The 15,533-nt window shown below is 47.5% G+C and overlaps 1 protein-coding gene across 7 annotated transcripts in view; it reads right to left on the bottom strand.

The window, feature by feature from the left end:
• RUNX1 (RUNX family transcription factor 1) overlaps positions 1-15,533 on the bottom strand; it is a 246,961-nt gene that overhangs the window by 31,200 nt on the left and 200,228 nt on the right. For 5 of the 7 annotated variants that reach the window (XM_078077258.1, XM_078077210.1, XM_078077333.1 and 2 more), the window contains one exon: positions 10,423-10,614. The exons of the other annotated variants lie outside the window; for them this stretch is intronic. In XM_078077258.1, the coding sequence (XP_077933384.1) occupies positions 10,423-10,614 (192 nt within the window). The remainder of the gene's footprint in view (positions 1-10,422; positions 10,615-15,533) is intronic. 7 annotated transcript variants of the gene reach the window in all.

Here is a 15,533-nt window from a genome sequence, read left to right as displayed (position 1 = left end):
GCGTGCCAGGCATCCAGCGCATACACGTAGGAACTCACGCTCACCACTCTCCAGTGAGTCAGGTCCTATTCTTACCATGCCCATTTTACAGATGGGGAGCAGTGGCGCAAAGCATTTCGGTGATTTTCCCAAAGTCACATAACTACCCGAGCGGCCAACCTGGGATGTGAATTCCAAAGTCCATACCCATTACCCACCATATCGATTTTAGTGTTAATTGATAGATCCAGATTCTGCTTTCCTCAGAAAGTGCATTCTGGGGGCTCCCATGTTTTTCCCGAGTCCCCTTCTGATGATAAGGTGGGAGGAACAGGTGTATCCTGACTGATGGGATGGATGGACAGAAGAACTGGCGTTCTGTCTTGACATGTCCAGGCCGCTGTGTCTCCCTCTGAGGGAGCCATGACTGACCAGGGAGAAAGTTTGAAAAATAAGAGAAATTCCTTACAGACCCTCTAATGTATCCCCCCTCCCCCCCACTTGCCCCCTCCCCCAAGGCGTGAAAGAATCAAATGAGGAATTCGGGAAGAGATTCTGGAATAAGAGTAACAAGATTTCCTCTCCCTTCCACCTGAATTGGCCATCTGTAATTTTGCACAAATTCAATTTTAAAGTCATGCTTTGTAATTTGTGGAAAATCATATTAAATTAAACAGATCCACGTCTGGGCAATGACTTCTCTCATTTAGCAACATATGGTGCCTCAGAAAGCCCAATCCCATAGCAAAAATATTACCAAAAAAAAAAAAGGGGGGGTGGCCTTTTAATCATAGGCAATAGAGCAGAGGTGTTCTCGGACATCCCTACTGGCTTCCCTGAGAATGTGAGGAGCGACCGCTAATCTCCAGGAGCTGCAGCGTCGAGAATTACAGAATGTTAGCGTTTAAGACCACGTCTCTAATTGCTTATATGAGATGGGGGGACCTGGCTCGGCGGTAAAGGAAACCGCGGACCTGGTCACTTGGGCGGCTCCGCGCCCGCGCAGGCGCAGCCGGCAGGACCCGCAGGACGAGGTCGTGCACCTCATGGGGGTGGCAGGCGGTGGGGATGAAAGGAACCAGCAACATCAGTCGCCTCTATAACTGTGAGCTCTAACTACTTTGTTCTATAGACACCATCACAAACATACGCTGCAGGTTCAAAACCCAGGCGGGGGGTGGCAGGGCGGGGTGGGGGGGGGATAACTGCATGTTTCAAACACTCGTGCTTTCACCCCTGCGATACCAGCCCTCTTGGACCAGCGAGAGCAGCACGGCTGAAAACTCAGGCAATGACAGGTCTACATAGCCGGCAATTTACAACATCATACGGATGAAGATTAACAGACCCCGAGAGAAGCGATCTAAATAAACCACTTAATGGGCAGAAATGCCAAGTCGAGCCCTTGAGCTTGTGCTGACTTTTACAGATATTTTAATAACTTTATCATGTAATTTGCCATCTGATCTTGCAGAGAGATGCGCTAATGGAGTGCGAGTGGCCGCACAGCGCAGTAACCCCAGGAGACTTAATAAAACCACCATGTTCGCTTCCTGACCTGCGACTCCAAAAAGCGCAGTCGCCGGCCAGATTATTTCCTCCTCCCTTTTTACCTTGAGATGTCCTTTTACCCGCCATACTCCTGCCAGTAAGTGTGTATGGGTAGCTCTCCCAAAGATGGAAGAATTGGCACAGCCTAAGCTCTCTGGGTCTTGGATCTGGCCTTGGGATGACTCAGATTGAACACATAAAGCTTGTAAGTAAAGAGACATCCTCTGCGGGAATCAGCAAGTTTCAGATCTGGGAGACTTAACTGTCCTGGATGGGTGAGCTGCTCACACCCAGGGTGGTGCCAACTCACCGGCCTTCCCTAGGGATGCTCCGCCTTTAGACACCACTGGCGGCCACGCCCAAACCCCAGAGCTGAAGGATCACAATGCCTCCTCTCCCCGTCCTCCCAGCAGAACCGAGCTCACCACTACAGTGGCCCACACCTAGCAAACCACACTGCTAACGCTGACGTACAGAGGTGTAGACTCAGCGATGACAGCCGGAAGAACCAAGATGGTGTGCGGCCACGAGAACTCTGTGGTGTGCGTTTTAAAGCTCAGGGTTCGTGGCCACCCGGTAGTCACTGGTGACATGAGACGCCTTGGACAGTCCTCTACCACCTCTTCCCCACTCTCGCTCACACTCCCTCCAGCTGGAAGAACAGGGGGTTCCGTCTGACAGAGAATCACCTTCACAAAAGGAGTAGTAAACTCTTGCTGCGGATCACAATTGGAAGATGTTTTTCAAAATCTTGAAACAGATATTTGGGATGTTCTAGATCCTAAATATGACCCTAAGGCGTCGTGAATAACGATGGTGCCCAGGACTGTGGCACTTGAGCCTCTGTCTGGAGGAAATGACTGTCTTTTCTGCCCAACCTGTGGTACTCACGGCTCATTCAGGGACTTGGTGTCATGAGACCGTTTGGTCTCGAAACTGCTGATTTCTTTTAAACATAAATGTAATATTCCATGCCACGTAGGACGGCAGAACTGGCTAATACCTCAATCTGAAGACTGTCCGTAGCTCCATAATTAAAAATCAACTGGATAAGAAGTACTACCTCCCTTTCTCCCCCCTGTCAATCCTCAGGTGTGCACAAAGAAACAGAAAATAAACACGATTGGCCAATGTTTGTTTTTAGGGTGAGTTCCGTACTATTTTTTAAAATTATTTTGTTTTATTTACTGTGGTTGGTAACTGAATCTCTGGTATGAAAACATAAAATGTTCTGCCAGAAAGAGATTATGGAAGAAAGGTCTATGGAAAGAAACTGGGTTTGTCAGTGAAGATTTTATTTACAGGCGTTTTGCAGTCTGTACCTTTAATCTCCATAACAATTGGGCTGTTTTACTGCTTTGAAGGCCATTGTTCAATAGTAAGAAAGCTGCTGTGGGGCTAAAGCTTTGAACATAAAATGCAAAGATACAAGACAAATATGCACGGAGGTGGCCTTCTGAGAAGCCCTCTGCCTCCGTACACTTTCCCCCAAAGGTCTGGCAGTGGTGCCCTGAGGGCCAGGGAGAAATAAAGGAAAGGCAGAAGTCACCACAGTTCCTCAGCATTATTTAAATCATACATGTGGACTTTTACAGAGCCCTAAAATAACTGAATTACAGGGGGCCTGCATTTCCGTTCCCTGCTGTGAGGAAAAATAATGCAAATGAGTAAAACCAACTCGGTTTGGGGAACCACCCCTTATGAGAAAGCATTCCTACCTTGCGCTCCTACCAGCACGTGAAGTCTGTTCCTCCCTTGGTACCAACTTTTGGTAAACTTTGACACGGACTTCATGGCCGCAGTCAAAGTTTCTTTTTTCAATATCCAAATTTGAAAGGCTATCTTTGGGTGATTTGTAAGTTTGGGATTATGAGGTATGCAAAGTGAATCACCAGCCTTTCCAAATGGGTATCCTGTCAACAATGCCTTGCTGTAAAGCCATGTTTAAAAAGGCAGCTTGTCGAAATACGACAGTGATATGCCTGGCTCTGGGGAAGTCAAATTCTTGAATCCATCCCAACCGGCACAGAAGATTCCTGCCATCTTCTGTGCCCCTGCTTACGACCCTGCACAATGTCATGAGCTGTGGGGGGCTAGGGCAGAAGGCACCCGGGCCTCCCGTCTGCCGGTCTGCTTTGCTCCGGTGACAGAGGGCGGAGCCTGTTTTTTTCTCCTATTGAGCTCTGCTGGCCCTCTGGCCCCATCTGCGTAGATGCTCTAGAAAATGTTAAGAAATACCTGATCTCATTTAAGAAAAAAAAAAAAAATCATACATTTTCCTGCCTGGGAAATAAAAGTACCATGATAGTGAGTTCCGGCAATGGTGGGGTGAAGTGCTGGGAGCCAGAAGAGGTGATCGAGGCATTTAGCATGAGCCACTGAGCCCATACCTACCTGCCCATAATATCTGTTCTGGCATGGGGGACATAGGAAAGTTCTTTCTTTCTTTCTTTCTTTTCTTTTTTAAAGATTTTATTTATTTATTTGACAGAGAGAGACACATCGAGAGGGAACACAAGCAGGGGGAGTGGGAGAGGGAGAAGCAGGCTTCCGGCTGAGCAGGGAGCCCGATTCGGGGCTCGATCCCAGGACCCTCGGATCACGACCCAAGCTGAAGGCAGACGCCGAACGACTGAACCACCCAGGCACCCCAGGCAAGTTATTTCTAGACTCCTCTGCTGCCTCCTCTCCTTTCTACCTTGGTATAATTGCTAGGATGGTGGTCCCCCAAAAGGTGTGTCCGTGTTCTGACCCATGGAACTGTGAATGTGACCTTATTTGGAAAAACAATCTACAGAGGCGATTGAGTGAGATGAAGTGAGATTCTTCTGGTTTATCTGGGTGGGGCCTAAATCCAACCACAGGTATCCTTAGAAGAGACAGAAGAGGGGATGACACGGACACAAAGGCCAGGCAAAGATGAAAGCAGACATGGGAATGATGCAGCCACAAGCCAGGGAATGCCTGGAAGAGGCAAGGAAGGACACTTCTCTAGGGTCTTCAGAGGGAGCCTGGCCCTGCCGGCACCTTGATTTTGGACTCTGGCCTTCAGAACTTGAGACCATACATGTCTGTGGTTTTAAGCCATCGAGCTACAGCGGCCACTGAAAACGAATACACCTGGTTTGGTGATGCTGAGCTTACCAGTTAACTAACAGTTTTAAGTGGTGTCCACGGGCTGGCGCTATGGCTCGCTGCTTTGTGGTTCACAGTGGCCCTAGGATCTCCAAGCATTAACTGTTACTCCCATTTTGCAGATGGAGAGACCAAGGCTTTAAGAGCTTCAGTAACTATGGCAATACGTGGTGCGGGCCAGGTTTGGGGCTCAGCGGCCTGCCTGCCTTCCCTCTGCGCTCTCTTTCTTGGACATTAGGTTTCCAGCTTAGCTTTCCTGCTGATTAACCGTTGATACCAAGTAAGTGCTCCAACTGCAGTTGTATTAAAAATTTACTCTCCTGAACCAAAATCCTTTGTCGGGGTGTGTGAACCCTTCTTTCTTGTAATTAGAAAAGATGCCCACAAGGCATTATCAACATGCTCGGGAAAACACGGTCCGGTCACCTTGAACGACATCCATGAACACATTTGGTGTGAAAACGCAGTCCCGCTAAAATGTGGTTGATGATGACTGGGGTGCTGACGCCCGGCCGGGTTGGCGGCTCCTTTGAAGGGCCGGTTTATTAAGTACTTAGCTGTGCGGTGCTTGTAAATACAGCGCAGGCATTTGAGCGGTGCTGTTCAAGGGGGTTCTGTGTTGGTAGCTCTGCCTCTCCATAAACAGAGCGCGGAGAGTCAACGTCAGGCTGGCTTCCACGCCAAGCACGGTTAAGTAACTCACAGGAGTGAGTGGAAAGCAGGGGTGACAGACACAGGGCGGCCACATCAGACTCAAGCCATGAAGGCACAGGCAGACTAGGATGCAAAGGCTTTAGGGCTGTTTTTTTTTTTAAAGGAGAAAACAAAGAGTTCACTTTCTTCCCATCCTACTTTCTCCTTTTCCAAATACTACGACGCCACTCATTAGTATGAGCTTTTCACACTTTCCCTAAACCTACAGTTTACATTGCACCAGCCCAGAACACAGAAAACATGAACTGAGTTCTCAATTCCTGCTTCTAGCCCTATTAACTCTAACCCCTCTGCCTGCTTGGGAGAAGAGGGGACAGGACAGGGTCGTGGCACCCCTCAGCTGGCTCCCACCCCACGTGTCAGCCCTTCATCGCGCATCCATTCCACCATTTTCTTTTTCCCTCCCTTCCTTCCCCCTTGCATTTATTTATTTTGATTTATTCATGGGGACACCTGATCTAGGCTTGATGTCAACCGTGTAAGATTCTGTTGTCAACCTTGAAAGGCTCCCAAATTCTACCACACCTAGATAAGAATTATTTTTAAATCATTCACTTTTTGAGTTTACAGCATGCCTTCTATGTTGATTCCTAGCGCCCTGACTATTTTGCTTTGTCGTGTGACCATTAAAAGACCACTGATAGATCTATATGTGCACATTTCTGGTGTCTGATGGTAGTCTCTACTTCCAAGGTAATCAAAGGGCTCCCATCCCCCCTTTGATTTTGAACTTCTAGAAGAAGAAGGAAGGAGAGAGAGAGACAGAGAGACAGAGAGACAGAGAGACAGAGACAGAGAAGGAAGAAGAAGAAAAGAGAAGTGCTATGCAGTTCGATATTTTACTCCCAAGGCTGGAAAGGGGATTTCTCTGTCCCTTCTACAGGAAGTGGAAAGGCTTTTTTTCCCCCCTTTTGTCAATGCATCTGGTAAACACTGACATAAGTAAGCCTGAATAATAGGGGAGGAACCAAGGCAATTCATATCTCAAAAAGCGTCACAGACAACAGTACCAGAGAACATAGTCTTTCCAAAGTAACTTTAACCTTTGGGGAAAATCACTATGCACACAAAAAACATTTGGAAGACAAAAACTGAGGAGGTGAATCTGAGATGTCGGGGTCTCTGCTCCCTGACCATACTATCAACCCTCAAAGCGAGGCACCCACACTCCTCAACGCTGATCAGAGGTTGCCTGGATTTGGACGTTAAGGAGGCTTTGGTCCCAGTGGACCCCAAGGCAGACTCTTCCATGCAGGAAGGCCAGGCTGTCGCCCCAGTAAAGCAGATAGAGGGTAGCTGGGAAGCCTCCTCCTCCCCCTTGTCCCTCATTCCCTCGCGCTAGAGATGCATTATTCTGAGTTAAGTTTTCTTTTGTCCCCAACTTGGAAAATAAATGTACATGTCCCCCCCCCCGGCCATACCCCCAAAAAGACAGCTTATCGAGGTGCCCATCACAGAGTCTGGCCCTAAGGTTCTCATTATTAGCAATATCTAATAACAACAGACCACATTCAACACAGGCCCGCCAAGGGAATGCCCAGCCCAGTACTTCTCCCGTGTCCCCTCTGACGATCGGGATTCTCTTGACGCTGGTCAGCCCTGTGTCTAGAGAACCTGCCACCCTGTCCACACTGGCTCTGTAGCCCAGAAAGGTCTGGGTTTGAGTCCAAGTCTGTCACTTATGCTCTTGGAGACTCTGGGCAATTGTTAACCTCTGAGGTTCAGCTGCTCTGTCTCTAAACCACACCCCAGGATTGCGGTGAGAGTGGAGTAACCCATACAAAAAGCTTGGCCTGTGCCAAAAGCTATCATAACCGGTCCAGCTAAAGAGTTAAACCTCACGCCCTGACGATGATGGCAACGCACGCAAGAACAACAAAACTGGCCTCTTTGTCCAGTTTTCTGCACCAGCAGATACTAGCCTGTCTCCATCTTCCCAGAAAGAGGGGTTTATGCAGCCTTAAATGTGGTTCATCATTTTTGGTAAATCGGGAGTCAAATTCTTAAAATTCCTTGCCGGGGCTGCCTGGAGCCTTCTCTAGGAGAGTGTGTGTGTCCCATCCAGCATCAGCGACTTCCTCTCGCCAGAATCCGTGCTGTCCCATCTTTTAAAAGGACACGTGTCCGTGTTCCTTCCCATGACTGAACACGAATTCTAAAACCCGCCTGTAGAAGTTCGTGACGATGTCTTTCTTAACTAATCGTGCAGCCATGACAAAAATGGCTTTCTATTCACTTTTAAGAGCTCGTGAAGGAGGAAGTTGAAGTTAACCTCAGCCCTTTTAATAGTTAAAACCTCAACAAATAAACAGCGGTTTGGTGTCATGGCAACCTGCCCCCCTCTTCCCTTATCCTGCTTCAGATAATTTGAGATGCCTATTTTGAGTGATTCTCCGCACATCTGATTCTAGCTAAATAGAGGTGTTATTGTAGATCTGTGATTTCCTACTGACAGAGTTAAAGGGGCAGGCCTAACTCTCCGGATGAAGCCCCATCCTCTCTGTCGACCCACGATCCCTCCAAGCCCCCAGTCGCGGACATTTCCCGAGGCTGGAAACATTCACACATCTGTATGGCACGCTGTGGCATTGCTGTGACTACCTTTGGGATATTTTTCTTACGACGACGGCTGCCGTTTCATAGAGAGCCATAAACACAGGCTGGATTTTTATATAAAGCATCTTCTTAAATATAATACGGAGTCTCTAGAGCTAAGCCAGGAAAATAACCATTTTCCTACTTGTCAAGAACAAAATGAAGGTTCTGGCTGAAAGAGACTTTCCTATTATCCCTGTTAACTTTCTAATTTCAGGGAAGAAAACATCCCAAGGGTCTACTCAAAACATGACTAGGATAAAAAAGCATTTTCTTACAGAAAAAAAAAAAGAAAGAAAGAAAAGGAAAAGTAGTTTTACGTGAATATATCCTGGATAGTTATTTTTTTAAAAAGTTCCTACGATTTTACAAGTGAAGGATTGAATAGGCAAATCATATTTTGGAAAGAAAGGGCATCAGCAATATAGTTAACACATTCTTTCGAGCAGCAACCAAGCCTCTGGGGCACTCTAAAAGCAAGTTATTACTACTTACATGTTGCAGAAGTAAAAAGTTTTTAAAAGGAACAAGAAGGGGGTGAGGCTCTGTGTTAAACCTGATCCTTTGCTAAGCATATAGTATTCCAAAGAGCTAAAGAATGCCCATTCGCCCCGGTAATATCTCCACCCCCGCCCCCCCCCCCCAAGAGCTGCTGACGGCTGAGGACAAGAATTCACTTACCACCCTCCCCCTCTTCTTTTTGGGAAAAAGAGCTATCTGACAAGGAGGCAAATCAGATCTGATTCACTCCTCACCAAAACTGTCCGAAACAAAGCTGACTTAACGGTGACCATTTCATCTTGCCGCCGTGTGGCTGAATCTTCCATTGCTTTTAAAACTGCTTCATAGTTTGGGTTCCAGTATCAGTAGAAGAAGGCAAGTCCCTTTCTTTATCAGCCGAGTAGGCTAAATCGTCAGTTACACGATGAGAGAATAAGAAAACAGAAGGCTTCCCTTTGATGTTACAAATGGAGGCCTGAAGATGGCATAAATTAATTTAAATGGCCCTAAACACAAGATCAAGGAATCTCCTCGAGAATGTGTTCTGTTTGGAAGGAAAGTTTCATTTCACCCCTCACCCATCTTTCTCACTTAACTCCATCCGATTTACCACACACACTTGCATTTTGGCATTTAAAGAAAAATCAATATGCATATTTTGAACAAGTATTCCTGATAAGCACCACAAAACTGATGATTTCAAGGAGGCTTTCTCCTAAATACACCGAAGATGAGTCCGTAGATGAGAGAGAACCCGCCAACATCAAGCTTCGGTTTCTGTTTGGAGACAAAGGGGCCACCCTACGGATGGGCCACTTAGCAGCTGGGTGCACAGTATCTGAGGGGAAGCCTTCTCTGGGAACTTTCCACTCAAATAACAGAACCTCCCCAGACACATAACTGGGAGAGCTCGTGGGATGAGCCATCAAACTCTGTGCGAGAGAGCATGCTTGCCTTTCGAGAGCCCCACATGTGCTAACCCCAAAGCGAGCGACTGGTCCGGAAACCTTAAAAAACCCATGACGAGCACACATCCCTCGGTAGGAGTCACACAGTGAAAACGCCTGGGGAAGCTAATTTCTGCGGTCCCAGAGGGCAAGTAGCATGTCCCTGGCTGGCCACCTGCCCTCTCCCCCAGATGTGTTGCTTATCTCTCCCTTTGAGTTAGACAAGCCTGCTACTTGGAGAAAGAATCTTACTGTGACCGTATCATACACAGCTGTGTCCTGCGCAGCACACAAAGAAAATGACTACATTTCGGAAATTCGAAATGGTATCACAGAGCAAATAATCATTGACGTCAGTGGTTTCTACAGTGCAAATGAACTCTGTGTATTATCTAATTTGGCACAGTGTGTTTTATGCAATTATTGTATTTTACAGTGTTTTTGCAATTGCTCGCTAAACCCGGGTATGTGTGTATGGTGTGTGTGTGGGGGGGGCAGTTCATCTGCATTCTTTACTGATGGTCCATTTATTTATTGTAAATAATACCTTTGATGTGCTGGCATCCAGACTTTCCTAGTATTTCTTTATATTTTTAAAAGAACATATATTAGATACAAACCCCACAAATAATCTGAAGACAACAAGAACTTGAACCATCCTGACTTTCACCTTGCTTGGGCTGTGTGTGTGTGTGTTCAAGCCTGCTGGGTAGGTAGGAAAACAACATAGCCAAAGCTAACTTTTAAAAAATTCAAGATATTATCTGCATATAGATACATCTCTCCATAGCCCAGGCACAGTGCCTCTCGATCTGGGGATCTCATGACAGCGCGGATCTGACTCAGGAGGTCCCGGGCGGGCCAGAGACTCTGCTGTCTAGCGCGCTCCCAGACTGCGGGTGTGAGGACCACCCTTTGAGCAAGGAGGAGAAGCCAGGACTGGTCTGGGGGGGTGCAGCCCGAGGGCGAGGCAGGAAGCGGGCTCCCTCCAGGTACTTACCCTGCATCTGACTCTGAGGCTGAGGGTTAAAGGCAGTGGAGTGGTTCAAGGAGGCCCGAGGGTTGGGTGTGGGGGCTGGGTGGTGTGGGCTGACCCTCATGGCCGTTCGCCGCAGCTGCTCCAGCTCACTGAGCCGCTCGGAAAAGGACAAGCTCCCGGGCTTGGTCTGATCATCTAGTTTCTGACGATGTCCTATTGTGGGGAGGGGGAGGGGAGTGGGGGTGGGAAGGGGAGAGGGAGGCAAGGAAGGAGGGAGGGAAAAGATCAGAAAATGTATTGTGGATTTTCTAAGATTGGGGGTTTTCTCGTCTTTCCCCTCCCTCTCCCCTCACCCCCAATGTGGATTTACTGGAGATTGGCACACACGGGGCTGGCTTCCCGTGGAAATTTGGGGCCATTGTCCCCATGGCAGACGGGGGGGCCCCTTTCATCACAGGCCACTGGGTGCTCCCCCAGCCTGTGCCCCATCTCCCCAACCCTCTGCGCCCATCTCCACCGGACAGAAGGCAGTGGGCATACAGGGACTGGTGGCGGTGGACGGTCGGGCGGGAGAGAAGGTGCATTAATGGTTGGCACTTGGCCACGCGCTGCGGGCTGAGCTATGGCAGCCAGGAAAGGTGCCCTCCCTGCGGCATTGGGACCGCCGCTCCTTACTGCAAACCCAACCACTGGCAGGTTTTAGAGGCAGCAAAGTGGGCCCTGGAGCTTAGCACACGCCCCTTCCAACAGGAAATGAGGTGTGGCTGCAAACCCGCAGTCCTTGGGGAGGTCAGATTTCCTGTTAAATGCAGGGCATGGGCAACCCCTTGGCCCCTCTCCGCTCCCTCTCCTCGAAAGCTTCTCACGAGCCTTCTTCAGCATGCTTCTTCCCCGAAACCGACTTCCCTAGGTGTACCCTCTAAGCTTTAGGGGGTTGACGGGAAGGTGGAGCCTGGGCCTCATGCGGGCCAGTCCTCCCAGGAGGCTGGGCCTACTGGAGCCCAGAGGTTGTGCCAGGAGGCTGGATGGGCTTCCCCCAAGGGCTCAGGAATCCAAGGTGGGAAGGTGGGCCTCTCTGTTGTCCATAGAGACAATCAGTATCCTTGCCTTGTTCCCCATCCAAATCACTGTCACCGGGATGCAGTGAGCAGAAGCCATTCACATGGGACAAGCCAGGAGGGCTGGGCCTCCTGTTTCCTTCCTTAATCCCCCCAACAAGAGGGCCTCAAACTGGAGACGCAGGCCTATCAAGCAGAACCGAGGCTCAGGATGCACTGATAGAGCCAACGTGGGGCCAGGCAATTCCTTCTCCTTTCAAAGAGGATGTGCCCTTGCTCCTTTCTCACCCCTGGGGTTCGAATAAAGAGTCACTGACCAATTTCACCACCACCACCCGCCCCCCAACCTGCCGCTGTCATCAGGTGGCCTCCAAACGACACTGGAGGAGCGGCCTGCTTGCTGCCATAATCGAGGGCTCGTTCACATGTCCTGACCCAGACCTCACTTAGAAAGAGGATCCGTGGATTCCACTCCCCACCCTACCCCCACCCCGGCCCAGGCTGGGAGGGGGGGGTGGGAGAAGTATATTTTAGCCCAGCTCCCAATCGCTACAATTACAAAATTAAATTTTATAACTTGTATTATGCTTCCAAATCTCCGTGGCTGGCCGTTTCTTCCTGCTGCCAGGCCCCTTGGCACAGCTGACATGGTTTCAAATTCCAGACCAAAAAAAGGCCCCACTATATTGCAGTGATTTTATCATGAACAAGACCTGTTTGGCTCCAAAATGAGGAAAACGACTTAAGCATAATATTTGTGTAGTTCAAATGCAATGCTCCCTCTTTTCATATGTCACCAAGGCAAATCTGGACTCTGATTCAGCCCCACAGCCCACAACCCTCGACCTGAACACAAACAGCCTGAGTCACACAGGGCCAGCACACATGTGAGAGGCCTCTTACCGGCTGAGTATTTTAAGCACCGGCCTTGTGGGCGAAAGGCCATAGGGCCAGGTCCCGGAATCACTCCTGTCATCCCTTTCCCTCAGAAGTATGAAAATGTCTTTTTCTAGAACGTTCTATTTCAGTCGACCATGGTGTAACTGTCTCTGGATGGATCTCTCCCTGACTCCTCCCTCCTCTTATCTTTGTGACAGATTCTTAGCTTTCTGGTGATCAGACTGAAAAATCTGATATTCTTGCCCCCAAACAATTCCAACTCAAAAGCCACTCAAAGCACAGTAATTTAGCCTTTTAAATGCCTAGCAACCTAATGGCTGGTATTAGGAGTCGAGCAGAGAAAAAGGCAGGAAAAACGATTCTGGACAGTTCTACGGCCTCCAAAAGAATGCCGGTTGGCGAAGTCATAGTGCAGAGGCTTCCAGCAGGCTTTGTACCCATTTCAAAACTTCACATTCCTTGGGCACCCAGTGGCATTTTTGAAGAACACCATGTCAAGGACAGTGGGTGATCCAGGAGAATGATGTGTACGAGATCATTCTAAATACAAGCATTCGGCACTGTGGAGTCCACGGTTGGCCTTTGAAGAAAGGCTGTCAGTTGTGTCTGTCTCAGCCACCGAGCTTGGGGACCAGGTACCACCAAGAAACGGAGCGAGAATAAGTCATTTTAGGTAACGCGCTCCTGTGGCCAGGCACAACGTGAGATTACTTTTTTTTATCGGTCCCCTCTCATTGCCCTATGTTTAAAAAAATGTTTTAACATGTGAGCAATTTCTGGACCAGCTGACACCTGCCAAAATCGTAGTCATTTACAGAGATTAGCTGATGACTGTCTGCTTTAGCAGGAATGTTCAGGCATAACTTTCAGAGAAAACAATTCTTCACTCTGAGCTATTTCCTAAGCCCCGAGAGTCGGGAGGCTGAGTTTAATGCTGGAGGAGTAGTGGGTTGGGGGGCAGGGGAGCGTTCACTCCACACCCTCCCCATATGTGGTCCTGGCAGAAAGAGTGTTATTGCCTCTGCAGGGAATCCTGAGCCCCTTCCTCACCATGGGGCTGGAGGGCTGTAACACCAAGGAACAAGGGAAATAAAAAGCATTATCATATTAAAGGTGTGGTTCCGATGCATTTATAAGCTAGATCAAAAGAACACCTCATTCTTCTTTTCTGAAGCCATCAGATTTCATGGGCCAAAGAGCAATATTTTGTATGAAATACAGAAGCTTCCGATCTAAACTTACAAGTGGGGGGGAAATGAATGCTTTATGTCTCCGGTTTCCTGTATCTGTGTGCAATTAAAATGTCAATTTGCCCCCTGAATTTTAAATACAGGAGTATGGGAAATGTCCACTATCAAAATCACTTTCCTTCTTTCTTGCTGAGTACTGGGCTTCAGAGGGCAGCAGGGAATTCAACTCTGGATCAGATCTAGTAGAATTACAATGCAGCCCTAAACACTTGCATGTTGGCAGCCTGGGTTTTTGAGCACACCGGAAGTCCACTGAAAATGTTGACACAGTGGTCCTTAAAATCATGGCTACCTCGAGATTTCACACTAGGACATCTTAATGAATCTTGACCAGAGTTGAAAAGGATACTAAATTATGTTTCTCTATTACCATTCCCCGATTTTGAAAAAAAGTCTTTGATTAGGATTTTATTATATATGCAGAGTCATAAAAAGCCAAAAGAAAAAAAAAAATAAATAAATTAATCCCATCTGCTAAATTTTACTTCTTCATTCCAAAGACATATGTCCTGTAGTTTTCTGGGCTGGCTGCCCACAAGGCATCCCTAAATGTTATGATATCTGTGATGGATAATGAGACCAGCTTTCAATTTTCCGCTATAAAAACGAGACTGAGGAGGTATGCATATCTCATCCATAACTGAACTATCTTTTTCAAGAAACCATTGCCGAACTGTGAAATATGCTATATGCTCTTCTATCAGAGAAAACAGGTAAGGCTAAATTGTCACCTTTTCCTGGAAAATTCTGGCCAGAGAGAGTAATTTTACGGCAGTTTGTTAGTCCATGTTTCTGGTATGGGCTTACTACTTTTCTTGATAGATTCTCAGCAGAAAAAGTAGGAAGGTGTAGACTCAAAGCATCGTCATGACGAGCAGTTGAGGAAAATGTATGCAAAATGGTAATACCAAAAAGAGATCCATCTCTCTGTGTGTATCCATCTACATCTGTATGTATCTATACATAACACTGTGATTCTTCTAAAAGCATACATGTATTTCAAAACATGCCTGCCAATCAATCTGATACTAACCACAGGGATCTGGATAAAAAACATGGATTTCCCCCCTCCCCTTAATTTGCTACTGCTTTATGACCATGGAAAAGAAACTGACGTGTGTACAGAACAGCTCACTTTTCCTGGTGTAACAGTGGGGTCATTAAAGTCCCGAGGACAGGAAAGTAATAGTACTGAATGTGAATGTGATCCTTCCTTAAAGCACCTTGTAGGTAATGAAATAAATCTTCTTAACCGCAAACCTATCCGTCTGCTGGCTAATTTTTTTTTTTAGATTATTTATTTATTTATTTGACAGAGAGAGAGAGAGAGAGAGACAGAGAGAGAGGGAACACAAGTAGGGGGAGTATGAGAGGGAGAAGCAGGCTTTCCGCCGAGCAGGGAGCCCGATGTGGGGCTCAGTGCCAGGACCCTGGGATCACGACCTGAGCCGAAGGCAGACGCCTAATGACTGAGCCACCCAGGCACCCAGTCGGCTGGCTAATTTAATGTTGGGCAGTATTATACCATTGTGTATGTCACAATAGAAAATATAACATATGATACCATATTGTATATTAGAATGCATATTATATTTACATGTTTCTATATTGCCCAATGCTATATAAACTTTGGTGGCCTAACTTTTCCCTCCAACTTCTTCCCATATTATTAAACTAGGAGATCCATACAAAGTTAGAGTACTTCACAACTGGAGAAGAGCTGGAGAAATCAGCCTTGTTTTTTAACCCACATGGGAGAAGTGAAGTTCAGAGAGGTTGTTATTTATCTAATCTCACACAGCTGATTAGAAAAAGAGGGCAGGTCTGAAAACACACCTACTCCCCCCGCCGCCCACAATCTTGCTCAATGCACCTATAAATGCCAATTTCTGTGCGTGCCCAGTGTGCGCAGTGTTAGGTGGTT

The sequence above is a fragment of the Halichoerus grypus genome, chromosome 1 (assembly GCF_964656455.1).
Source record: "Halichoerus grypus chromosome 1, mHalGry1.hap1.1, whole genome shotgun sequence".
Lineage (NCBI taxonomy): Eukaryota > Metazoa > Chordata > Mammalia > Carnivora > Phocidae > Halichoerus > Halichoerus grypus.
The sequence above is the reverse complement of the archived record's forward strand: the minus strand, read 5'-3'. Positions and strand labels throughout refer to the sequence as shown.